Here is a 26,859-nt window from a genome sequence, read left to right on the forward strand (position 1 = left end):
CAATTTTCCTTGAGAACAAGCAGCACAAGAGAATTCCTTAAATTGAAGAATCTTTTGGTTCTTCAAAGTATGCCCATGTGAATTCTTAATTATTTTACGCATCATATTAGAACCGGGATGGCCCAACCGGTCATGCCAAATGATAAAATCATTAGAACCATTAAATCTTTTGTTTACTACAACATGTGTTTCAACCGCACCAATACTTGTATGGTACAACCCAGAACAAGGTGCGGGTATTTTTTCATTCACAAACTTTTCCCCCGCTTTCATTGTAATTAATATAAAGGTACTCAACCTGTCCTTCATTGGCAGTCTCAACATGATAGCCATTTTGGCGAATAACCTTGAAACTTAATAAGTTTCTTCCAAACTTGCTACAATACAGTGCATTATTAATGGCCAATATTGTTCCCCCGGGTAGTAATAAGGTCGCTTTTCCAGAACCTTCAATTAATTTTGTACTACCAGATATTGTATTAACATAGGCCTTTTTCATAACCAAATGAGAGAAATATTTCTTTTCTCTTAATATAGTGTGAGTTGTAGCACTATCCAAAAGGCACATATATCCACTACTCATCTTGGATCCAATTGAAGACTGGGGAATTTTATTTATCTTCATAAAAATAAAAATACATCGTAAGAAATACGGAAACTAACAACAGAAAACTTAAGTACTAATCCTTGAAAATAAAAAAACATAGAGAACTTAAGTACTACTCGAAAATAAAACAACATAAGGACAACTTAAAATACATAAACAATAACAACATAACACATTCCCCAGTGAAACGATCAAATCTCAATTTTGATCTCCAAAGAAGTCTTCAACATCCAAATGAGTAATATCATCAAGCCCATCAAAATCGTCATCTTTTCAAAGCCAAATTAGCTTCAACATTATCATCATATTTTCGTGAAGGCCCTGCCTCATCATCATTTTTTAAAGTCATGTGAGACTCCACCCGGGCATTAGCAGAAGAGGCACCACCTCTATTTGCCTTTCTTTTGAAGGAATTTTGATAAAGCCTGGCAAAATGTTCAGGCGCCCGGCATTCATTTTTCCAGTGACCTTTCAAACCACAACGATGACAGTTGCTCCTTGAAGGATTGCCTTGATAACCCATATTGTTCTCCCTTTTATGGTGACCACCATCACGACGATTATTATATCGTCCCTTGCCCTTGCCATGCCCACTCTCATTATTATGGCCCTGATCATTTGGTCTTCTTTCAGCTGGGCCATGTGCTGCTAGCACGTTCGCTTCCAGGAATGGAGTAGTTCTAGTGGGACGGGCATCATGATTTTTTAATAAAAGGGTATTATGCTGCTCAGCCACAAGAAGACATGAGGTCAAATCAACATGCTTTTTAAAACCCCTCTCACGGTACTGCTGTTGTAATACCAAATTGGAGGCATGAAAAGTCGTAAGAGTCTTTTCCAACATATCCTCGTCAGTTATATTATCCCCACATAACTTCAATTGGGAAGTAATTCTATAAACAACAGAGTTATAATCACATACAGTTTTAAAATCCTGTAACCGTAAGTGAATCCACTTATAACGAGCCCTGGGCAATACCGTTACCTTAATGTGGTCATACCTTTCCTTCAAACCAGTCCACAATTCAAGTGGATCTTTCACTGTCAGGTATTAAACCTTCAATCCTTCATCTAGATGATGACGAAGGAAAATCATTGCCTTTGCTTTGTTCTGACTCGATGTTGTATTATCCTGAGTAATAGTGGCACCAAGACCTTTGGCATCTAGGTGAATTTCAAAGATCGAGTACCCATGATAAGTAATTATTTCCAGAGATATCAAGTGCCACAAACTCAAGCTTCGACAAATTCGACATGATGATCAAAACTATCATAAAAATATTAAAGTTAGAAATAATAAAATAATGTAATTTCAAAACAGAATCTTTATTTCCACAAACAAAAAATAACAGTACATTTTTTTCACAAAAGGAGTACTTTTTTTTTCCATAGAAGAATACCTTTTTTTCTCTCTCTCAAAACAGTGTCCTTTTTCACAAATAGTACCCTTTTGTTTCTCACAAAAGAGCAAATCTTTTCATCACTGGAAAAGTAAGATTAAAGGAACTAATTGAAACATATAAAGGATCCTACTATCGATTATACAACCATCACTCAAAGATCAATTAAGACAATACTGTAAAGCCATTATAAAAATTTCACAACCTATACTCCTGGATCAAAATTATTGTTACAAACATTAACATACCTTTTCTGAGTAGGATAAATGACATGTCGTTTCTAAACTTGTAAAGTTTTAGAGGAACTAGTGAATTATAAAGCACTTACAGAATTCTTACCAAAGAAAGAATGAAAAATTAATTATTTACCATATGTTAAAAAAATTCAAATGTTTGTGATAGCTACAGTCCATCCACATAGACTGCATCAGTTTAGTAGCAAGATTAGTCACGTTTTTCTGTTTGATTTATAACAGAAAATTAAAGCGTTTAAACATCAACCCAATTTTAGAGAAGGAAAGCCGATTCCACATACAAAAAACAACGATTGGCAGTAGTACTGATAAATCACCTTGAACAAAGTTAATCAAAGCTTTCTGTTACCATGTTAGCATATTGATATTATGAAGGAAAATGACAGTAAACATACCTCACAGTCGAAGAGATTAATATATTACTTGGAGTTTGAAGATTAGAGCTTCGTGCTGATAACGTATTGCAAAAATAAGCTCAAAGTAACAATATAAAATATTAGAACAAGAGAAACAATATAGAATAAAACAATGTAAAGATGACTTTCTTCTTTTCTTTCAAGTGTGTAGTACATCAAATATCATATCTCTATTTATACTACTCCATAGAGAGGGGGGGTTACAAGATTGTCTTGAATATGGCATTAACCCCTTGAGAAGGTGGGAAGAATATGTGGTTGTGGGAGATGAATGAGGGAGTAGTGGAAGTGTGGTATAACTACATATAATGGTGCACATAATGGTGAATTAACTCCTAGAAGTTATGGACATCCACATTATCATATTTACAATAACCTTATCATAATCAAAATATACATACAACTTTTACACATATTTCATACATAAAATTATAACGAATTTATACAGTTATACATATTGCATACAAAAATTTATTCATATTTATTTTCTGGTGTATGAACTTTGTATGAAATCTGGTTTGTATCAATAACAAATTTATTATACATATTTTCTCAATATTTATACATACTTTGATTATATTTTTTTACAATTTAAATGTACTTTATCATAATCAAAATACACATACGATTTTTATGCATGTTTCATATATAAAAATTATAACGAATTTATACAGTTATACATATTGCATTCAAAAATTATACATATATGTTTTCTGGTGTATGGACTTTGTACATAAAAATTACCGATTAGAATGGACTTTTTGAGTAAGAGTTGGAGAAAATTAGGGAACAATATCTCTTAATTTTGAATGGGGAGAGAAAAGTGGATGAAATAAAAAAATAAAAGTTGGAGAAAATCAGGGAACAATATCTATTAATTTTGAATGGAGAGAGAAAAGAGGATAAAATAAGGAAAACAGTTAATTTAATGTGTTTTATTTACTTCTTTTTAATTTACCTGATTCGTATAGATTTTGTAACAAACCTATTGATATATTTTATAAACTGAAAAGTATCATCATGTTCTGTAAATATACCCACTTACTACGTACATATATGTTTTTTGCGCAAGTAAAAATTATATGTGGGATCCTATGTTGAGGGGCTTAGCCTTTAGGGTTAAACAGCAAAGTGCTAGAGTAATGGAAGTAGGGTAAATATTGTTAGCGCCTCTCTGGTCTCTCTATCTCTCTCTCTGTCTCTCCCTCAATTGTTGCTTTATTTAGGATCCATAACATAGTCCATCCCAATTTTGTTCCCTCACGTTGTCATTAGCTAGGTTGAGGAGTCATATACAATGGCTGTTTGCACCCAAAAGTTATTCTTCCCGACTTTGAAGAATCTGAAGACAAATTGCATTTCCACTGCGATGAGGCTTAATCTCCCGAAAAAACACGACGTTGGAAAGTTTGCTAAAAAGAAGTACGACGGTTTCTTGAATTTTCGGGGAGAGGATACTAGGAACAGCTTCACATCCCATCTGTATGAAGCTTTAGAGAGCAGTGGGCTGACAATTTTTAAAGACGATGTGAGTCTCAGAGTAGGAACTGAGATTTCTACCCAACTTTTGGAGGCCGTTGAAGTATCAAGAACGGCCATCCCTATTTTTTCTGTAGATTATGCCTCATCACCTTGGTGCTTGGACGAACTCGTAAAGATTATGGAATGCAATAAGAAGTATGGGCAATATGTTTTGCCTGTATTTTATGATGTGGATCCATCAGATGTTCGACACCAAAAGAATACTTTCGCCAATTCATTTGCCAAACTCAATGAGAATTACAAGGACCAACCGGAAAGGGTAAAGAGATGGAAACAAGCCTTAACTGAAGCTGCCAACTTAACTGGGATCGACGTCCGAAATAGGTAAGAACAAATCTTTATTTCACTTCTCTCCCAAATAATTATGACTCTTTTACCAGATATCTTCATTTTTTACGCATAAGAGAGATCTGAAAAAAGCACATAAGAGATCTGAAAAGGTCATTCTCTTCTATCCAAATGGTAAGGGACCAAGAGATCTTATTTTCTCAATTAATGTCATAAAAGCTCACCTAACTTCACTTTATATGCAATTGTTCTTTTGAATAATAATAATAACTGCAACAACAACCCCGGTTATTAAGCCTAAATTGTTGGGTGGTATTTGATCATAAAATTTTAGTTTCTCATTGTGATATTTGTTGTTGTTGCACAACTTTACCAGTGGACGAAGACAACTCAACAGATATTCGGTCATGGCCATAGTTTTTATATTTATTTTTGAAGAAATATCTATATCTATCTAGATGTATATAATTGCAGGACATAAGGCCCGGTGATGTGGCATGTCTCATTAAACGAAATGCTATTTATCTTTTTTTTTTTTTTTTTTTTTTTTTTGGCCTTTTCCCCTATTATTTTGTCTCTTTCCTCTTAGTTTTAATACCATGGCTCTGTCATAAACTCAACAGTTGCAATGTTTCAATTTTATATATATATAATTGCAGGACATGTAATCTATGCGATTAATGCCTCTATCAATGTAAATGCTATTTAGCTTTTTTCCTTTTCCCCTATTATTCTGTCTCTTTCCTCTTAGTTTTAATACCATGGCTCGGTCATAAACTCAACAGTTGCAACGGTTCGGTTAAACCGTCAAAAGTTGCATCAATTCATTAAATTCCTCTTAATTATAAGATCCAATTCTTTCTATTCCAGTGCATGCCTGCACGGTTCACACTTGGATTTTCAATTAGGGCAGTTGTAAATTCATGTATTTGCGGATGTGAACAGAACATGATCAAGAACACATCTATCGGATTTCTATTAATTGTGTTGGCAGGGTTGAGAGTCATATATCAAGTGAAGGTTACGTAACAGCCAGTGCTTTCAGGATTTGTCAAATCCTGAACGTTTAAGTTCATCTTTTTTGTGTATCATGGTGAGCTCACAAGGACAGAAACCATGTTTTGTGTACGGTAACTATATATAATTCTTATTTTTATATCTAATTATTACTATTAATCTCTTTTCCAAAAAGCCCTATCTGTTTCTTTTCTTTGACGTTACCTCTTCTTCTTCCATTGTAAACTTCTCCAGGCATAACAGCTGCTATTCAAATTTCAAAGGTGTGATCTCTTAGTATTTTATAATAATGTATCTATTTAAAATATAAAATAAAACCGATTCAAATGTCTTCCATCGGAGGTTTGGCTTTTTTAAAAAGAGTAACTAACCTTTTACTCTATCTGGATTGAGACGTTGCTACCTTTAACATATCTATAAAATGGCTTGAATATCTTGCTGCTCCTCTATCTTCTATTCCATCTTCCAAAAATTATTTGTTTCTATTAGGTTGAATCCTTGTGGTACAAAATATCAAAGAGTTACTTGTATAGCAATTTCTCACTGTACGTTACTATACGTATAGTATATTTTTTGTAACGTGGTCAGCTATTTGTATTCATTACTATAATTAGTGGATGTGCATCTCTTTGATCCTTTGTTCTCTTCCACATTAAGCTCATGGAGTTGTATATAGAGTTTGATAGGAACTAAGGTTGAATGGCTATATTCTTGAAGCATTCAAATGCAGTAGTACAATTTACTATTCTAAACATAGTTTTCGGGAAATGCTTTGCCTTCATTCTTTCAATAATATTTTCTCCATCATTACGTTTAAATTATTTTTCAATATTCTATAAAAAATCATTATCGGCCTCCCTCTTATCAAAGGGAATAATCTATCAAGCAGAAGGGATCGTTCATGTGTCGTGGGTTCAACCAAGAGTTTTGAATAATATTCATCATATCAACTCATTGTGTGATCGGCTAGATGATTGATTGGATAAAATTCACCATATTTCGTATCCGTGAAAGTTGAAACTCTTGATATAGTTTCTTAGTAATCTTTAGTTTCTTTATTGCTATTTGTATTTATTACTACAAATATTGACGTCGAACATCTTTTTTTTAATCTTACTGTTTTCTCTTTTCTGCGTTACTAATACCGAATATCTAATCATCTTTTCAATCTTGCATATGCAAACCTTCTCCTTTCTCTCTTTGAATGTATTTAGTTTTTTTTATTCTCTACCCAATGTTCGATAACCGCATCAAAATCTGATTAATCAAAATTTGCATCGTATAAGGCGCATTTTGAGAAAAGCATTTTCTACCAATTTTTGCCCTTGCTCAAAACTCGAACACGACTAATAAAAAAGAAAGTGAATATATCAAGGGAGAAAGTGATTTTGCAACCGTAAGAGTAGTATGTCAAGGAAAGGAGATTGTTTTGGTTATTCAGGGAGGGATATAAGTTTCTTAAGGGACCGGAGGGAATTAATTTGAGGAAGAAAACGAAGGATGAAATTAAAGGACAAGCAAAGGAAAAACAAAAAGAGAGTAAGAAAAGGCGAAAGATGAAAAATAATTACGTGACAGAATTATGAACGGTAAAATTAATCTAAGTGACAGAAAAGGACAAGAGATGAAAAGTAAAAGCAAAAGCAAAAAATCATTAAAAGGAAAACTAATAAGAAAAGATTAAGAGTTACTTTAAATTCAATAAAATTTATTACTCTGCGTGAAGTGCAGGCAAATTCTCTAGTATCTATATAAAGCATGGACATAGGCATGTGGCATGCCTTAGAATCCAAAAAAGGAAAAAAGGGGAAAAATAGACTTCAACAGTCGCTTCGCTTATTAATTCCCTGTAACGGATGGAAACAACGACATTCCTCCCAAAAACCTTTTACCCCCCGGTCGATTTCCTCCCCCAAAACGTTCTCCTCCTTCTCCTTTTTTTTTTCTCCCCCTTTTCCCTCTTCCATTTGAGAGTTCCATCTAAACTTTTAATTTACATGAATATTTAATCCTTAATTTAGCAATTTTTTTTTTGTTTTGGTTGAATTGCAGACAAAGTATGTAGGAAAGGAGAAAGGGGAAGAAGATTTTTCTAAACAGGTTTAAACCATATGTACAAAACTCTGCGTGTTAAAGAGGGACTAGGCTTTCCTACAAAATCCGTGAAGTCTAAGGTATACACATACTTTAGTTATTTTTGTAGCATTCTAAAGGCATAATTACGTGAATATGGCTTAAATCTTTATGCATAAGTTTTCTAAAATCATGAACTATGTCTATGTTCTGATCTTCACCGCTTCAACCATGTAGCAATAAAGTTTGTATTGTTTGATTATTTTTCAATTCCGTAGAGATAAAGTTTGTATCTTTTGATTAGTAATAGATTCTTACTTGAATTGATAAACCCGAAAATCTTAGCCCTCCGAATTGCATTAAACCATCCATTGGTTGACAAAGAAGAAAGAAGGGGAAGAATACAGGCGCTTTTTCCTTCTTTCTTTTGAAACTTAACCAAACGATACAAACTTTATTGCTACGTAATTGAAGCGGGGAAGATTTTTTATCGCCTTAAATTTTGAAATACAGGTCTAAAACTTTTAAGTTACAATGATCAGAACAAAGAGATAGTTCATGATTTTATAAAACTTATACATAAACGTTTAAGCCATATACATAAAGTTTGTATCTTTTGGTTATTTGATCGTCCATTTTGTGAGATTTGATTGATCTTGAGTGTGTTCACTTAATGAGTTTTTCGTCTTGCATTTTATGAATAGATAATGACACTAAAATATTTATTTGTTGTTTTTGCTCGATAAGTACTTTGCTTCATAGTGTTAAGTATTGTTTGGGTTTTGTTAAAAGTGTTTCTAGGGGAAAGTTGAACATTCGAACGTCCATCGGCTTTCTTGAATGATATTAGAGAGGAATTTTATCATCCTTGAGAAAATTTGAAGGTACAAGTTCTTCATCTTTTGGTTGGTGTTTATTTCAAGTATCTTTGTATTAAATCTTTTCTTTTTTCCCTTTTTCTACATCGGGTTTTGGCCAAGTATAAGTCCAAGTATGGGAATTTTGGTGAAACATTTTACTTTCGATTTCGCTTTCACATTACTTGTCTTAAGAGTGAAACTATGCTTTGGCAGAGTAATGTGATTACAGGAAAATAAAACTGGTAATTATCTGCTCCAAATATTTTGATGTTGCTTGATTTCCGTCATTACAGTTTTGATAATTTATTAAGAGTTCATCAATAGCAATTTTAAAAGTTTTGATTCTTTGTCCGCTGCCCCTCAATGGTTGGCTAAAATAGTGCACTACTATTATCTTCGAAGCAACTATTTTTTATTTAGATTTTCTTGGCTTGTGGAAAAAAAATTATATATTGTCGTTCATGCATAATTTGGTTTATTTACTTTGTATTTATATTGAAAAATTAGAAATAACACCAGTTAAGACCTTATTCTCTTACCTTTTCCTCTTTTACGCTAAAAATCTAAATAGTAGTAACTAATTGTAGGAAACTAGGGTGAACAGGGATTAAAAGAAAAAGAAAAAAATGAAGCGGGGGAGGAGAGACGGGGTACAGGATTCTTAATTAGGATTTTTATTTATCTTTTTTCTTACTTTTCTGGTTTCCCTCCTATTCTTCTTTTTATTTTATATTATTATCATATAACCCAAAAGTCGTACAGAAAACGGTGACCTTTTTAAAGAAGTGCAGAAGTCAAAAGTTTATAACGTTTACTGAAGAACAAGTGTTTCTAGAAGGGTTGATGAACAATCGTTCATTTTAACCTTCGTCTTCTCAATTTTCTTGTAATGAGGGTAATTCTCTTGTGATTAATGGAACTTTCTGATCATGAAGGCTTTCGATTAACTTCCAATGGGTTACATTTTTTTCATTTACATATGTGCATATATCTTTGACTGAAAGACTCTCTCAGTGAGGAAGCTCCAGCCAAGAAGAAACCCATGGCTAGTTTGAAGCTTCATCTATAGTTGGTATTTACGGTCATGTATCTGTATTTGAGTTCTTTTTTCCCTATTTCTATCACAGGGCTTGTGTTTGTTTTCCTCGACTTTGTGTCACAATTGTTGGAGGTAATTCAAGCGAACAAAATCTCTTCAGGCCGGTCAGGTATGCTGTTTTTCCATTCTCAACCACTTCTTGTTTACTTTAAGCGTATCAATCTTTTTCAATTAGATTTCCTACTACTTCTTTCGTTTACTTACACTTCGACTCCCATATGTTTTGATTTAAAAAATCGGACTTCAAATAGTACATGACAATTGATTGTGTTCTCAAGTATGTAACTATATTTTTGTCATAACTACATTTCTGTCAGTTCTTAACTTCTTAAAAGATAGTGAATTTAGAGCATTTAGGAGTGAGGGTTGAAAAGAGGCTCCTTTTTTGTTGGCTGTAAAACTACGATTATATTCATATTTGTAATCTCCACTATGATACATTTAGACTTTAGAGTGTTATGTTTGTAGGTATGTTGCGAAGATTTACAACTACTATTTTTATTAAATAACGTGGGTTTGTACTTTAAATAAATGACACTAAATGAATATATGATCACTTAATCTCTAATATTGAATGATCTGTCATAACATGTTTTATAAAAGGGGAAAACGGAAAAAGAATAAATACCGAGAACATCAATTTCAACTAAGTATTAAGTAGATACAATCTTATACTATGTTGTAACTCATAAAATAAATATATGTAATTACAAATAATATTATTTAAATTTTCTTATTATGATTGAGATTGATTTGAAATAACGTGCAACTGCACGTATCTATCTATATCTATGTGTATATATTATTTTAAAAACATGAATATAAATGTTAGTTGACCAAAATATCCCTTAAATATTGAACGGCTTTTATGCCCTCAAGCTGTTAATTTTAACTTCTACTAGAAAAGGACAGAATTGTCATTAAAAAAGGTCATAACGTAGTCAGTTATTTGTAAACATAAACTCGAAATTATTTAATCCTATTTTGTTTAGAATCTATAGAGTTCATATAGTAGTTGTGTTGGCCTCTACCTTCAGCGTGTATGGCCTTAACTTCTGGCAAGTTCCTTCGAGTATGCCCATTAGCAAATGTACAGATTCCGTAGCGTTAGGTTGAAGTTTTGTCAGATTAGCCTTGCATAATTTTTAGAAGTTGAAATCAACTACAATTTTCCCATATAAACTTACAGCTAGATAATGACGTCCTTTCTTATTGCACTGAAACATGTTTTCTTCTCTCTAAGCTATTCTCACTTGTGAACCATATATCTTTTTGTGAATCAATAATTTATAGAAGCTTGACTAATAGCCTGTTTGGCCAAGCTTATTTTTGCCCCAAAAGTACTTATTTTTTCAATAAGTGCTTATTTGAAAAAAAGTGAAGTGTTTGGCCAAGCTTTTGGAAGAAAATAAGTGCTTTTGGAGAGTAGCAGAAGCGCTTTTGCCTAAAAGCATTTTTTTTAAAAGTACTTTTGAGAAAAATACAAATAGAAACACTTTTTAAAAGCTTAGCCAAACACTAATTGCTGTTCAAAAGTGCTTTTATAATTAATTGGTCAAACACAAACTGATTTTCGCCAAAAGTGTTTTTTTGAAAAGTACTTTTTAAAATAAGCTGATTTTAGAAGCTTGGCCATACAGGCTATAAGCATTGCTTTCAATACCAAGAACAAACTTTCCGTTCGTCTATGTAATTTCAGAATAAATTTTTTATTTGCTTTTCAAATTTAATAATTCAATTATCTTACTATATTTATTATTTTCTATTATTACAAAAGATTACCTTTTTAAAACAGAAAAATAACCGAGGGTCAGTGACACATTTTTATTTCAGTAGAATTATAACAGAATATGAATTTGAGTTGGTATCTACAATATGAATAAGAACCCAGAAAAAAAAAAAAAACTGATTGAGAGAAGAATAAATTAAGAAGGGGAATATTAGCGTGCAATTCAATGGGTCGTCATAGCCTAGGCAACGTGAAATTTATAATACAATGGGATTTTCAACAGGCTTAAAAATTGAATTGGGATTAGACCTAGGCCAACGTGTAAAAAAAAAAAATTGAACTTCAATCCATAAAAAGATATTATACCCTTTAAAAATTAAAATACACTACATTGCATATAAGATAAAATATCCTCAAATATTGAGCAACTTTTATACCCTTCAAAAGATAAGTTATTGATCAACATATTTCTTAAGTTGGATAAAAGTGTAACAATAATAGCTTTGCCCAATTTATAAGTTAATAACTTAATACTCCAACTTAAGAAATAAAAGTTATTAACTTGTATGGAATTTTAATAAGTTCCGACTATATATCTTGCGGTTTAAAAGATACCTATTTCATAAGGACAAGAACTCATTAAACAAACATCTTATCAATATATGAAGGATTATATTGTTATACCATTCTAAAATCATTTGTTTTAAATTCATTAGCCACTGACACACGCTCAATATAAAAGTCTTGACGGAGATATTAATTTCTTTCATGTATTCTAGTTAGCAAGGTTGTTGTTTTTATTCTTTTTGGGTCTGCTAAAATGCTGTGTCACTTGGTCAAGTGGAATAGGAAAACTATGAGTTCTCACCTATGAGTGACACATTTTGTCCCTATAATTTGTGTGAATTATTTGTGAACAAACGTGTTATCATGTATATTCTTTTCTTAGAATACATTTAACTTCTTCGGCAAACAAATGACTGATATTCTTTTAATTTTGTGGAATATAACTATCTTCAGTATAATGAAAATAAATAAAATATATGGTCACTAGCTCAATTCCTAATCTTCGGATATTTTAGTCATAACATTTTTTCCATGTAGGGAAAAGCATAAAGGATAATGGGAAGTATTAAGTGGATACAATCAAACGATATTTTTGTACATTATAAAATAAATAATATGTAATTTCAAATAACATCATCTAACATCTGAGAGATTGACAGGGGATAACGTGCGAGGCACGTTGAAACTAGATTAATAATAAAGAAGAAAGACTTTGAAAGACATGTCATAGATATTTTTAAGATGAGAATGAAAATTTTAAAAATAATTGTTATTAAATATAAAAAAAAAATCATTCTTTTTTAAACTTATTAAAAAGAAAAGAGTGTAAAACATATATACTTATATTATTAATATCTCAAATAAAGAATAAGAAACATCTTTGAAATTTATATAATATCTACTGTTAATTTTGGTCAAAAGAAGAATTGATTATATGTTTTATGAGTGTTAATGGTAATGAGGGAAAATGTTTCGAATTGTCTTTATGGCCTTCATTACAACTGTCTTTATGATCTTAATTACTCTTATAATTTCATGAAAAATATTTTCAGAAAAAGCTAAATACTTTGCTACATATATGATCTTATGGGACCATATTTGGACATAGCAAAAAAAGATAAAGTAAAATCTTTTCTTCTTCTTCTTCTCTTTTTGGGCAATTGTATTTGTGCAAACTCCAAACTTCCAGTCACTAGTGCAAGTGTTTGGAAGTGTTGTGGAACCTTGGGGAGCGACCGGGCTAAACGATTTGCACCACAGTCGGTCCGAAATCGCTTTCAAGGTAGTGGCTTGCCACGACGCAGCGTTCATCCGATAAGTGATTCTATCCTTTTGCTCGTTTTACTGATTAATACTGTTAACATTTCCAACACTTTGAAAGCGATTTATTTTATGCAATATTGATCAGTAGCATAAGGAGAGGTAAAATAATTCTACACATATTTTGGTGATGAATGTAAAATACTTCTATTTGCGCTCTAAGAATGTGGTCCTGGAAAAAAGATGAGAAACCTGTTTTGTCTTTTTTTTTTTTTTTTTTTTAAAGTGAGAAATTTGACATGAATAAATTTGAGTGAGAGAATGATATAATAGTTGTAGTCATTTCTCAAGTGAATCTTGTGGCTAATGCAAGAGATTGAGTGTTAGACTCTTGTGCTACTAAGCAAATTTGTGTTAACAAAGTTTATTTTGTGTCACCCAAGTTAAAGAAGAAGAATGATTTATTTATGTTGGTAATTCAAGAACTACTCAAGTTCTTGAAAAGAGAAAGTTCTTCTTAAACTCATATTGGAAAAAATGGAGTGACGATTTTATTTGAGTATGGTAAGGTTGTGTCAACCTCAATAATATTTTTGTGAGTAATGGATATTGTAACCATAGTTTGTTTGTGCCTACTTATTTTTAAATAAATGACAAAATATTAGTATTGATACTTACCTTTCTCATATTACTTCTTAAAATATTTGTTAATGATGACATAGTGTGAGTAGATTTTACATGATTATTTGTTGATGAAGTTATATTTTAGCTTGTTATTTATAAGAAGAAATGTCTTATGAGAAAGTATAAATATTTCGTACGAGTTATGAAATATTATTCCCCTATATTAAAATTCTGAAAATGTGGGGGTTACGCTATCTTATTAGAGTTATGTTGAGAGAATCTTTTAAAAAGTGATAATATTTCACTTAGGTCTTGTTATTAAAAGTGTTTTTGAAAAAAATAAAATGTTTGTGGAGAAGCAAAAGATCAAGAGGAGGAAAAAAGAATAATAGCTAAATTTATCATGGAATATGAGTTTGTAATATTGAATTGACTGACAATGAGGTTGAATGGTTACGAAACCTCTTGATGAGTATTTCGTTAGGAATTAAACCGACACTTTTGCATCGATGAATTGTTATTGTCAAGTCGTAATAGCCATTGCAAAAGATAAATCTTGTGATTGGATGCTGATTAATAGAGTACATTTTGTTTGAGACAACAATGTGAATGTTGTCCTAAAAAGGAATTGTAGCAAATATTCTAATATTTATTTCAAAACTTTTGTTGCTTATCATGATAATGAAAGTTGATTGGATGGGTGTTATGTATATTTGAAGGAACTCATGTATGTGTTGGAGCTTGACATTTAATATTAAATTATAATGTTAAATTAGAGTACGTTATTTTAGCGAGTATGAATTGGCAAGGAAGAGGTTAATTATTCCCGATTTATCAAAGTTGTGAGCTTTTGATTGAAGAAAAATATTATCTTCATACACTGCTCTTGTTCATGAAGTAATTTTATTACTAAGATGTTCACTTCGAGATCGTTGTTTAATTTCATATGCAGTTATCTTCGTCAAATAACTGCACTTTTGGAGACATGCTAATTATTATATAATAACGGAAACACTGGGCAACGAGGCTAGCTATGGGATCAAAATAAGAGATTTGAACGGACACAAATCCGAGACAACAATAATTTTCTTTAGAATGGAAATTGTCATATTTCAATGGGAAGACAAAGACAATTTCAATGGCAAGAAAAGAATGTCGCAATAATCGGGTTCTATTTTCTTACAACTCCACTCTTATTTATTTACAAATCTACCCTTGTGTTTCTTATAAAATATTAGCGATGTAAGTGATTAGGGTAGATATCAATTTTGTGATGATCTTAAAATGCATAATAAGTGTTGGACTAACATATATCACATGCTTTTTGATGATTTGCGATCTCATCATATTATTTTTTAACATAAATATATTTTGTGTAAAATCGTGTGAAGTTTAATTTAAAGTTGTGAAATGATATACAACAACAACAACATACCCAGTGAAATCCCATAGTGTGGGGTCTGGGGAGGGTAAAATGTACGCAGATGTTACATCCCGTATTCTCGTGCGTTGAGTTGCATCATAGGTTAGTCACATAAGCTCAAAGGACAGGATTATGTTTGAAGTTATAAGTGTTTATGTTATGTTCAACAAATGATAAGTAAGTGCCGCGAAGGTTGGAGGTTAAACGAATCGGAAAAAAATAAAATAAGTTTTGCTAAGTTGGGATGTTGAATAAGTTATACAGACTGTATGAAGTTTTGGACATATCCAAGTATGCAAATAAAGAGATCGATGTATAAAAGTTTTAGGTCTCGAAATAATTTCCGCGGATGAACAAGAACTCCTACGGAAGTCGGTGAACGAAGATCAAGCAGCTGACTTCGAGCAACTATATAAAGGGGTTTAACCCCTCATTCCCAAAAATTCTAGAGAATTCTCCAACCTTCCTTCCATTAAATTTCAACGCGAGTTAAGTAAAAATCTCCGGATTCGGGTTCCGCCGGCGTATAGTTACGATTATAATATTGTGTTGCGGTGAATTTGTGGCTTGGGAGTAAGGCAAGTATTGGAGATATCGCGGTATTAGCATATGAATCTTTCTCTTTTGGTATCATTTAAGGCTTATTTACGGAGATAAATTTATGGAATAATTATGTATCGAATTCGTTTGTGAATTGGAGAAAATATCATGTGGAGTATTTGATGGAATATTTTGGTAGTAATGAGGTTGTTGTTGTTTCGTTGTTGTTATTGGTTGTTGATTGTTGGTATTGAGAATTCGGGCTAGGCATATAAATAGGGAGATGTGTCCGAATTTGAGACCTTAAAAGGAATTTATTTAGAGACTTAAGATAAGAGTGTGATAATGAGCCTAATGATAATACGAATGGTTGCCTATGTAGATTATGAGATGACGACCGATCCTAAATAAATCGTGCGACAGGAAGCAAGTTGGAAAGTCGGAGAGTAAGCTCCAAAGGTATGTTAAGGCTAGTCCCTTTCTTCTAAAGGCATGATTCTTTTCTTATGAATCCAATAGGTGTTTTCCAAATGTCCCATGATCCCTTCATCTGAATCCATAAATGTTTTTCAAGAATATTCTTATTCTCAAAAGCTAGAAATTTATGATTCATAGAGTTCATGATTCAAAGGCATGACTTCTTTCTTGATAATCCATAAATATTTTTCAAAATGTCCCTATTTTCCGAGTCAAAGATTTATGATTCTATAAACTTTTATGACAACAACAACAGACATGTTTTTACAATATGAATGACGATGTTAAAGATGAGAATGTTTTTATGATGATTATGATGATGATGATTTTAATTTTAGAAATTCCAAAGCTTATGATGTTAATGCTATTATGAGATTATTGAGATTATGTCATGATTTTCTCGATTTTATTCATTGTTGTTGATCTCGCCTTATAATAATTGTTCCTTCAAGGTGAGATAGAGCGATGATGATTATTCCATAACATAATCGGAGGCTACCGACCTTACGTCACTCCGATATAATTGTGGCTTTTGATTGGGCTCTCATGCATGCTTTATATATATGTATGTATTTTCTCACACCGCGCCGCGCTATAGTCGGCCGGGCATGGCAACACCACCGCAAAGGGGGCATATTGCCCCCGTGTGGGAGGCCGGACGCGCGTTAATGATGATAACACCGAGCCTTATGGCCGGGCATGATACTATATATATGCCACCGAGCCTTAATGGCCGGCATGGTACTATGTATATGTATAGAAATATTTTTTTTAAAGGCTAAGCATGCATGACATCCGCCTTATGAGGCATCCGGATGTACATCTCTCTTATTCCATGTTACCTTCCATATCTATATTATGTTGTTATCCATGCCTTACATACTCAATACATTATTCGTACCGACGTCCTTCTTGTGGACGCTACGCGTTTCATGCCACGCAGTGTATACGATGAGTAGAGGATATTAGTAGAAGATGTTCCACTGGATTGCGAGCTCCATTTCCTTCCGGAGTATTGCCGAGCCGCAGTATCTGTGTTATGGTATCTTGATTTATGTTAGAGACTAGAGTCACGTATATAACATGTCAGTTTTGTAAGCGGCTCTGTAAGCCGATGTATCATTATGCATTATGTTACAAATTTCATATGATTACAGATTTTACTTGATTTGAGAAAGACGAAAAGCATGTTTTTTTGAAAAGCTTACATTATGCACTCATTTCGTAATTTAAGAGTCCAGTAAGATTATGAGTATCACGAGAATCAGCGGGTTCGCTCGGCCCTAAGTAAGGGTCGGGTGCCCATCATGCCCTATCAAAAGTTGGGGTGTGACAGCAGACCTTACCCCCATCTCGGAAGATAGAATTCAGCCAAGAGAAAACATGATGAGAAAAGGTCAGATAAGCACAAACATCTCAAAGCTGTGAAATGATATGAATTATTTAAATTGGGAGGATCATATCTACACTTGAAAGTTGTTATACAATTTTTTGACCATGTAAATAAATGATGTTTACATTTAAATATTATCTTAAGGTTGGTGAACCTTTATGAAAATTTTATAGTATGTTTAATAGCTGAAAATTGTGAATTTTTATAGCCTTTAAGAAATCATAAAAATGAAAGTGCTTTCAATTCTGCTTATATTACTGAGTCTATTGATTTGTGGAAGGCTAAGCTATTGTTAATATTGCGTCTATTAGAGGATTTAGAAAACAGATTTAATTCATGCGATGAATTTTGATGAGTTTTCTAAGTGCTTAGTTTGTGTAGAAGCAAAACATAACAAAAGGTCTTTTAAGACTATCACTAAGTAGAAAAACAGAATTAGTTGAACTAGTGCATTCAGACTTAGCTAATTTCTAGAACACATTGAGTAGAAGTAGAAAGATATATTACATCTCTTTATGGATGTCAAGGTGATGAAGAACTGAAAAATCAGTAGATGTGAAGGTAGAAGTTATCTACAAGCTTTGTTGTGAGTTGAAAAGGTTTAATCACTTTTCTACCTATCAAACTCAAGAGATAAAAAGGTAAAATTATCTTTTACCTAATTTTTTTTTCATTATTGTGTGATATATTTTCATGAGTGTAAAATTTTATTAAATTCTCAAAATAGTGAGGGTAATAAATGAGAAAAATATTCATAATGAAAAATGTAATTTGCATTTTTGAGAATGATTTAACAAAAAAAAAAAAAAAGGTGTTACAAGGGCATATATCAGTCTTGAAATAACTCACATGTTACTACTTGTAAATGATGATTTTTAGCTCTAATATTGACAGATGTGTCATTATGGGGAACAAGCTAAACCAGTTCTTTACATTGTGACTCACAGGAGGCAATTGGAATTGCTAAGAGTAGTGTGTACAATGAAAAAACAAGGACATATTTGCGTTAGACATGATGTTGTCAAGCAATTGTTAAAGCTTGGAATTTGTAAGGTCCGAGAGAAATTTGGCGGATCTTTAACCAAAATTTGGCAAAGAGAATAATTCTTGAAACGTCTAGGGGGATAGGGCTAAAGCCATGGATTGAGGTAATATGGTGGATACCCATTTGTGGTCAAACGAAGCCATATAGGCCGTCAATATACACTACATATCCTATCCCTATGACGTGTGGTAGTATTTTGTAAGGTTGAGTTTTACTCTTAATCCATAGCCCGTTGTGGGGGTGTGTTTGAGAAGCACTTAATGGATTCACCGTTTGATATGAGAAGGTTGAGCTTATTCTGCTCTTAATGGTTCCATAGCCTTAAGGTGGTCTATTTGAGATAGACTTGATGGAATCACCTACGTGAGTGTAAAGGTGTGGTCGCCTTTTATGAAAGACTTGGGCCGTCTTTCTAGAGCACTCATAAGACCCGAGGTGTGTGCATGACCATAAAAGCACTTTGTTAGTATCGCGGAGTTTGCATAAAATTAAGGATATCGTATGTGTTGTGGGGGTCTCAACTTATGTCCATTTAGTTCAAGAGTACTTCACTTTGTGGATATTAGTTGTTGCCTCATTTCACTATGTGTTAATTCAAATTGAAAGATATTGACACTTAAGTACATGTTCCTTCCTTTTGCCCAGAAATTATTTCTTATTATTTTTTTTAGATATGTGGGGGATTGTAAAACATGGATACTTATATTATTAATATCTCAAATAAAGAATAAGAAACATCTTTGAAATTTATATAATATCTACTATTAATTTTGGTCAACAGAAGAATTGATTATATGTTTTATGAGTCTTAATGGTAGCCCTCATAATGAAGGATAATGTTTTGAATTGTCTTTATGGCCTTCATTACAATTGTCTTTATGATCTTAATTACTCTTATAATTTCATGAAAAATATTTTCAAAAAAAGCTAAATACTTTGCTACATATATGATCTTATGGGATCATATTTGGCATATCAAAAAAGATAAAGTAAAATCTTTTCTTCTTCTTCTTTTTATGGGCAACTGTGTTTGTCCAAACTCCAAACTTTCAGCTACTAGTGCAAGTGTTTGGAAGTGTTGTGGAACCTTAGGGAGCGACCGGGATAAACAATTTGTGCCACAGTCGGTCCGAAATCGCTTGCAAGGCAGTGGCTTGCCATGACGCAGCGTTCATCCGATAAGTTGATTATATTCTTTTGTTCATTTTACTGATTAATACTGTTAATATTTCCAACAAAGTGTATCACGTAAATTGTGAAAAATGAAATACGTCTTATTAACAAATATAAGTTTGTCGTTTTTGTTTTATTTGTTTTTACTTTTTCGTTCTTGTGAAAATTTGGTAATCTCATTTGATTATTTCTTGTTCTATGTATAGGAATGAAGCGAAGGTCATCCAAGAAATTGTTAAAGTGGTTGAGAGGGAGGTGACAATCATCAAATCAACTGAAATAATGCATCTCAGGGCAGTGGAATTTCACATGAAAAGGCTAGGATGTTTAAGGATAGGATTTGATGAAAATGTTCGTGTTATTGGGATGTGGGGAGCCCCAAGAACGGGAAAGACTGCAACTGCAAAAGCCATTTTTGACATGTTTTCACACCACTTTGAAGGTGCAGTGTTTCTTCCAACTATTGGGGAAGTTACAAAGGAACATGACCTTGTATATTTGCAAAATGACCTCATCAAAGAAACCTTCAATTATCATGTTCAGGCTAATGACATATTTGAGGGAACCACCTTGATAAGAGAAAAACTTCAATCTAAGAAGGTCCTCGTTGTTCTTGATGGAGTTGATCATGTGAACCAGATACGTGCTTTGGCTGGTTATCATGATTGGTTTGGTAAAGGTAGTAGAATTTTTGTCACAACTAGGGACAAGAATGTGCTGCTACAACATAAAATGGATGCAATTTACGAGGTCAAATTACAAGTGAGAAATGAAGCCCTTCAGCTATTACATAGAGTAACCAAATTGGCTGAGGAAAATACAGGCGTCCACATTTTTAGCATCCTAGCCAGAGAATTCATACTTCTTCAAGTAAGGCTATTCCTTGTGGAATTTCTGTGGAGGATCGTTCATGATAACTTCTCATAATTTTTTGGCAATTTTATCTTTTCCTATATAGTTTTTGGTTCTTATTTACCTAGAATTCTTTTGAGATTTGTTTTTTGTAATGAACATAGCAGAGCAATGATGTGTATTCTAGGAGTTGAATGTGGAATTTTGGGAACAACCTCCACAAAATAGCGGACGTGATTATTGATGGTAGAATGATATTTGTGAGTTGGAACTCCTGATTCATAGAAACAAATCAGGGCACTATTATAAAACGAAGCAAGTAATAGGAAAAGAAATGGCAAGAGCGAAACAAAAGAAGATAAAAACAAAGTTTTCAACTACTGAAGTGACGTGAAAACCTCGTAATTGATTTTGGACGTATTATTTAGTTTCTTAAAAGCTGTTATATTAAACTGAACAACTAAATAGAGGTGATAGATTTGATCCATGAATGTGTAACCCATCCCATATTTAACGGGTTGGGTCAATAATATTTCTTTGTTGGGTCAATTTAGGTTGCAACAGCAGCCGACCCATCTTTTAAACGGGTCAATTGCGGCTGCTGGATGGGTCAGCTAATCAACCCTTGAAGTAACATAAATTGTATAGCTTAAATATGTGCGTTTTATCGAAGAGAAAGGCGGAGTAATTAGCAATTTTTTAATTCTGTCTATCCATGTTATATTTGTTTTGTTTATTCTTTCTTTTTTCTTTTATGTTAGTACTTTTTTTATTCTATTCAACATAGATGTGACTACTTAAACAGTTAAACTAGTATATCAACAAAGGCTTATATAGATAGTTTTTAAACGTATTTTGTAAGATAGTATACACTTAAACTTAGTGAGTGGCCAGGATAAACTTAAAGCAAAAGTGTATCTTTTAAATACTGTGTACATAAGATCAAGTGTGTGAAATACACTTGCTTATGATGTGTTGAGTAGACCAATTATTGAATGACACATGTAATTTTTTAAAAAGTTTATAAAAATATAACTAAATTATCTATTAAAAATTTGAAAAGTACAGATGTTAAAGAAATATAATAACAAAAAAGAATAAACAAACCCCTCCCACCCACTACGCCTTTACACCCCACCACCTCCCCACCCCAAACCAATTGTCCATCTTCTTCCCAAAAAAACTCCGGCCCTTCAAAACAATCACTCAATTTGGTCATATGAGTTAAAAAACTTTTCTTAGAATCAGACTTCACCTTCAGACTTTCTCCCAGTTTTGACGCCATAAACCACAGCCAAGAATACCCATTTCTTGAATACAAGATTTGTTTAGAAATATCCATGTGTTGGGTTTAATGCTTCATTTTCACAGTAAGCACATTAGAAACATCAAAAGATTTATTTGTATAATTGTATCTTATTGGGTTTTCTTCTATAAAATTATATTTTCTGGTGATATAGTAATAATTTAATTACCAAAAAAGGTCATCATAGCTATGGAGAACATGAAGCTAATGGTGAAGGAGAAGAATATGAGGATATCAGTGAAGGAGTTACGAGACCCACATGGAGTTGTTTTTGGAAATGTAAAAAGACAATTGCATATGTAAAGTAATTTGAGTAAAAAAGAGAAAGCATAATTTGAGTTATTCAATGGCTCAGCTGTGCGTGCAAAACATGCATTTGCTATGTCATCGTGAGATGCCTATGAGATACTGGCTCAAATTTAAGCGGTTTATCTCATTTAATAAAGTTTGAATGTCTATCTTACAAAACATGTCAAGTTTAAGAGTCTATCTAGGTATTAAGTCATCAACAAATGTACATATTCACTAACCAGATAGACATTACTAGATGGACAAACATTTACAAGTCAGAATTTAAGTCCAAACCTCTTAACATCTTGACTTATAATTAAGATAGAGAGGAATGACAAAAAATAATAAGAAACAAGAAAAGAGAATATATTTTTTATTTTGCAATTAGATTTTTTTTTTTTTTTTTTTTTTATCGGATGTCCCCGAAGGGACTTGCAATTAGATCGTTAAAACAAGTAAAGGTTATAAAATTCTAATTTGGAGCAAGTAGTCTATTATTATTATAACCTAACAAAAGGTATCTTGCAACTTGAAACAAAACAAGTCGTGTATGATTTACTTCACGAGTATACGAAGGAATTCGAAGACTGTTATATGGTGAAAATGAAATTAAGAAGTTATCAGGTTAAAGTCGATGAAAGAGACGTCTCAATGCACAACGTGTATAGGAAGGAATTACAAAAGTGTTATGGGTGAGAAGAACAATAATGTGACATTGCCACAAGTTTTTATCAAAGGGAAATACATTGAGGTGCTGAATTGATTAAGCAATTGAATGAAATTGTTGAATTGCCAAAGTTATTAAGAGGCCTTCCTTTAAGGCCAATTGATTATGTTTGTGAGGTTGTGGGGATGTAAGGTTCTTGCCTTTGCTCGAATTTTTGATGAGGATGAAGAACAAAATAAGAGGTGTCATGTTTGCAATGAGAATGGACTGGCTCAATGCACTTGTTGTTCTTGATCTGCATAAGTTTTGTGTGAGTTGTATTATATTTTTGTGTTGGCCTGTCGCCTTATAGTTTTTACTTTGGTGAGGCAAAGGCGAACCCAGAATTTTAAACGAATGTAAACATAACTCTTTTGTATCAGCAGGTGGCATTTTATATAATTATCTATTATATATTTTGAAATTGTATAGTTGTATGGATAGTGTTGGTGTCACGACCCGGCCATTGTGGCGTGGCCCGCGCCTATTTGGACACCCCGAACAGACTTTCATATCGAATCATCAAAATATAGCTTAATTCAAATATCATATTCATCCTTCGTAGCAGAATGAAAATAAATGCTGTCTTAGGCGGTCGCGCGCACAAAAGTATCATATCAAAGTCGGAGAGGCGGCGGAATATACATCGCCGATCATATATACACATATACAAATAATTTGGCCGACTTGGCCGTAGTAGCGAATGGGACCGCGTTAAGACGCAACCATAAACAAACGAACACATACGTGACCCATGACCCACATATATGACTACAGGCCTCTGCAAACGGAACGAGAACATACGAACATAGGACGGGACGGGGCCCCCGTGCCCCGTACTGATCCAAATGTGCGAAAAAATACCTAGTAAAACATATATACCAAATGTGGGCTCGGGATCGAAGGAGCACTCAGTAATGGCGAGAATGTGTGGCCTACTGCGGCAAATCACGAACCTCTGTACCTGCGGGCATGAAACGCAGCCCCCGAAGAAAGGGGGTCAGTACGAAAGATGTACTGAGTATGTAAAGCATAAAGTACAGAAATCCAAACCACAACTGAAATGAAAGGTACAGGGGAAGAATACCGGATCAATATGCATCAAACCTGTACTGGGGACATATGTAATACGTACATAATGCAAATAGAAAATCATGCATAAAGCTCAGGAACGTGGTCACCACTCCGACGCTGGTGCCACAACACAGCATACTCCAGAAGGTTTCAAATCTCCGTACAAACCCCGAACATATCATATCATGTCGCGACGTCTCGCGTCAGCAAAACAAATCATAGCATTAGCCATATCACAGCATAACTCCATATACGGTAACCGGCCCTATGGCGAGGTCTCGGAAACCGCAACACAGCATACTTCCGAATTTATCATAGTGCGCACGATCACAAACCGGCCCGGGAACCGGCGAACGATATCATAGTATAGGCACGAGCAGAGTAGTGCAGAAGCCATATGCATATACATAATTAAATTCCAAGACTTGACAGACAAATACATATACATATTCATATTAAGATCAAAAAGCTTACAGCAAGTAGCGGTTCTGTCGGAATTAATATACAAAAGATACGAGCCTTTAGATTTTCGAAACTTACGAAAAATACTTCATAGACTAATTTCAGAAAATTTAGTGTCGTTCACATTTAGAAGCTTCCAAATAATTTACGGAACAAATCAAACGGAGTCTCAAACTCATAGGCAAAGGTCCTCCCTTCATATCATACAAAAATAGATTAAGTGAGACAAATGAAAGAAATCTCGGCTAGTGGGCCCACCTCGGGTCAAGTCGAGGTGGCGGGCATAAATTACGAACTTTCGACTCTATGGAATTGTTTATGCAAGCCTCGAAATAATTCTATCACATTTGCGCAAATTATGGACGTTCGAATAGTTTCCAACAAAACATAGGAATTATGATTCAATTGTATTGAATGAATAGTAGTTAAAATCAAACTCGGGTTTCGAGGAGCAGAATAATCCCCGAGGCTCAAATTCAAACCTAGTATCTCTAGGGCATGCCAAAAGAAGAAAAGGGATAGCTTTACATACCTTTCTCGCTTGTTAAGCTCATCAAAGCTTCGATCCCATTTCGCCGAAAATCTGCAAATGGTCATATTGACCAGTTACTATTCATGAGGCTCACAATTTCCAACTTTAGCCCATATTGTTCTATAAAAATTTGGGCAGCATCTCCCCTATAAGTTCAACATCCCCGAGGCTTAGCTCGGCCATAATATCAACAACAACAACCCAACAACATCAACAATCATCATAAATTACATTATGGCACAAATAGCTTCCTTTCTACATAATTCAATAATTTCCATTCCAACTTCACAATTCCAAACTAATATCAATACTTCCATATTCATTTGCTAATTAAAATCATTCCAACATCATTCGAAAGCATTCCATACCATTATACAAAATATTCGCAAAATATACAAAAATCCCACCGAATTCATAATTCATTCAAAACTCCCCTTCTTCGACACAAACGTTCATAACACATTTTCGTTTCTCAAATTCACCAACAACACCCATAATTTACATTCAAGACTTTAATTCCATACTTATATAAAAATCATACAAATTCACATAAATTTCTCATAATTAAGTACAAGCAATCTCTATACCAATTTAGGTCATTAAGCCGTTATTTGCGACACAAGGGTCGCAACAACACAACTAATCAACCAAACAAACTTGAATTCATTCCAACTCCACTTCCACATAGCTCACGGCCAAACATGGCCTTCACACGCACACATGCCATGCACACACACACACCACACTTCCAAAATCTTCATTCAATTCTAATCGTTATAACGTATATATTTATTCCATAACATGAAACATGGAATTCATACCTTTTTCTTCAATTCCAACTTTGCCGCAAACGTCGCCTTTTTGACAAACCAATTGTATCACGTCGAAGAGCGTTTCAAACTTATCAAGAATTCAAGAAGGATGAGATTTTTGGATTGGAAACAAAGGCTAGAAATTTTTTTTTTTTTTTTCCTTAAGGGTAATTTCGCCGAAGGCCTTAGTGTTGCTCCCAAAAATTTTTTGTTGTTTTGATTTGTTTTCTTGAACATTCCAAAGATGAATATGAATATATACACATGTCCTCCCCTTTTTAATTGTCACATGCTTAGCATGTGACTTGAACTTGGGCCATTTTTGGACACCATGGCCGGCCACCTCATGGTCTTTGGGCCTCAATTTGCTTTCAAATTTTCTTGGCCCAATTCGTTAAAATTCTCATTTCATAATTTCCGAAACAAATTTTCAAAATTCCAAATTTTGCCCTTGGCCTTCTCCGATGTTCCTACATCAATGTCTCTCATAAATGTCACACATATTAATTTAAATCAAAATATGACCTTACAACATACAAGTCACAATTATTCCAAAATTTTCAAGTACGCGAAAACGCGGGATATAACATCCTCCCCCCCTTTAGAACATTCGTCCTCGAATGTTGAATTAGTCTTATAGGTCTTAAGAGGAACTCCTCGTGGGGGGGGTTCTCTTGCCAACCACATACTTTTATTTAATCAGAGCGCTTGTGAGGGCCTTCATTTTCCAGCCCTTCCTACCATTCTTCAATAGCACCGCATTAGAACTGCTCGAAATCTTCATTAGTCCAGCGGTCTGCATAATCTTAAATAGGACATATGACGAACAGGATCTTTATCAAAACCCAGAGGTCGACGAATGTCGATTTAATCGATCCAAAATCGGAGGTACAAAAGTATGACAGACAAAAGCATAATCTGACGTTACCTCAAACAGAGTCAAAATCGGGGCCAGACGTATCAAATGCGCTGAACTATATCAGATAGGTCCATAATCAAAATCAGACGTATGGAAATAGACCAGACAGATCCGTGAT

At 33.5% G+C, this 26,859-nt stretch overlaps 3 protein-coding genes across 5 annotated transcripts; 2 read left to right on the forward strand and 1 right to left on the reverse strand.

Annotated features, from left to right (window-relative positions):
• Positions 1 to 636: 636 nt before the first annotated feature.
• On the reverse strand, positions 637 to 2,890 carry LOC132060671 (uncharacterized). The gene has a single exon (XM_059453646.1). It carries the CDS (start codon positions 1,449 to 1,451, stop codon positions 873 to 875), a length of 579 nt encoding a protein of 192 aa, XP_059309629.1. The 5' UTR covers positions 1,452 to 2,890; the 3' UTR covers positions 637 to 872.
• A 986-nt stretch (positions 2,891 to 3,876) lies between these two features.
• On the forward strand, positions 3,877 to 4,547 carry LOC132061120 (TMV resistance protein N-like). The gene has a single exon (XM_059453987.1). The coding sequence runs from the start codon at positions 3,975 to 3,977 to the stop codon at positions 4,545 to 4,547; it is 573 nt and encodes a 190-aa protein (XP_059309970.1). The 5' UTR covers positions 3,877 to 3,974.
• An 8,534-nt stretch (positions 4,548 to 13,081) lies between these two features.
• Positions 13,082 to 21,247, forward strand: LOC132059358 (disease resistance protein Roq1-like). 3 transcript variants are annotated; one of them, XM_059451950.1, is made up of 3 exons: positions 13,082 to 13,134; positions 19,761 to 19,796; positions 19,994 to 21,247. In XM_059451950.1, exons 2-3 carry the CDS (start codon positions 19,774 to 19,776, stop codon positions 20,712 to 20,714), a joined length of 744 nt encoding a protein of 247 aa, XP_059307933.1. In that variant the 5' UTR covers positions 13,082 to 13,134; positions 19,761 to 19,773; the 3' UTR covers positions 20,715 to 21,247. The 3 variants fall into 3 exon arrangements, with proteins under 3 accessions (XP_059307933.1, XP_059307931.1, XP_059307932.1); XM_059451948.1 differs by lacking the exon at positions 13,082 to 13,134 and adding an exon at positions 18,045 to 18,168 and having other exon boundaries at positions 18,517 to 19,796; positions 19,994 to 21,242; XM_059451949.1 differs by lacking the exon at positions 13,082 to 13,134 and adding an exon at positions 18,051 to 18,168 and having other exon boundaries at positions 18,464 to 19,796; positions 19,994 to 21,242.
• The last annotated feature ends 5,612 nt before the right edge of the window (positions 21,248 to 26,859 follow it).

This window comes from Lycium ferocissimum, chromosome 6 (genome assembly GCF_029784015.1).
Source record: "Lycium ferocissimum isolate CSIRO_LF1 chromosome 6, AGI_CSIRO_Lferr_CH_V1, whole genome shotgun sequence".
In the NCBI taxonomy this organism is placed as follows: domain Eukaryota; kingdom Viridiplantae; phylum Streptophyta; class Magnoliopsida; order Solanales; family Solanaceae; genus Lycium; species Lycium ferocissimum.

Bases quoted from the DNA above. Each gene is read 5' to 3' on its own strand.
- LOC132061120 (XM_059453987.1), top strand. From the start codon at position 3,975: ATGGCTGTTTGCACCCAAAAGTTATTCTTCCCGACTTTGAAGAATCTG.
- LOC132060671 (XM_059453646.1), bottom strand. From the start codon at position 1,451: ATGTTGGAAAAGACTCTTACGACTTTTCATGCCTCCAATTTGGTATTA.
- LOC132059358 (XM_059451950.1), top strand. From the start codon at position 19,774: ATGACGCAGCGTTCATCCGATAA. The intron at 19,797-19,993 runs GTTGATTATATT...TTCTATGTATAG, and splicing joins ACGCAGCGTTCATCCGATAA to GAATGAAGCGAAGGTCATCC.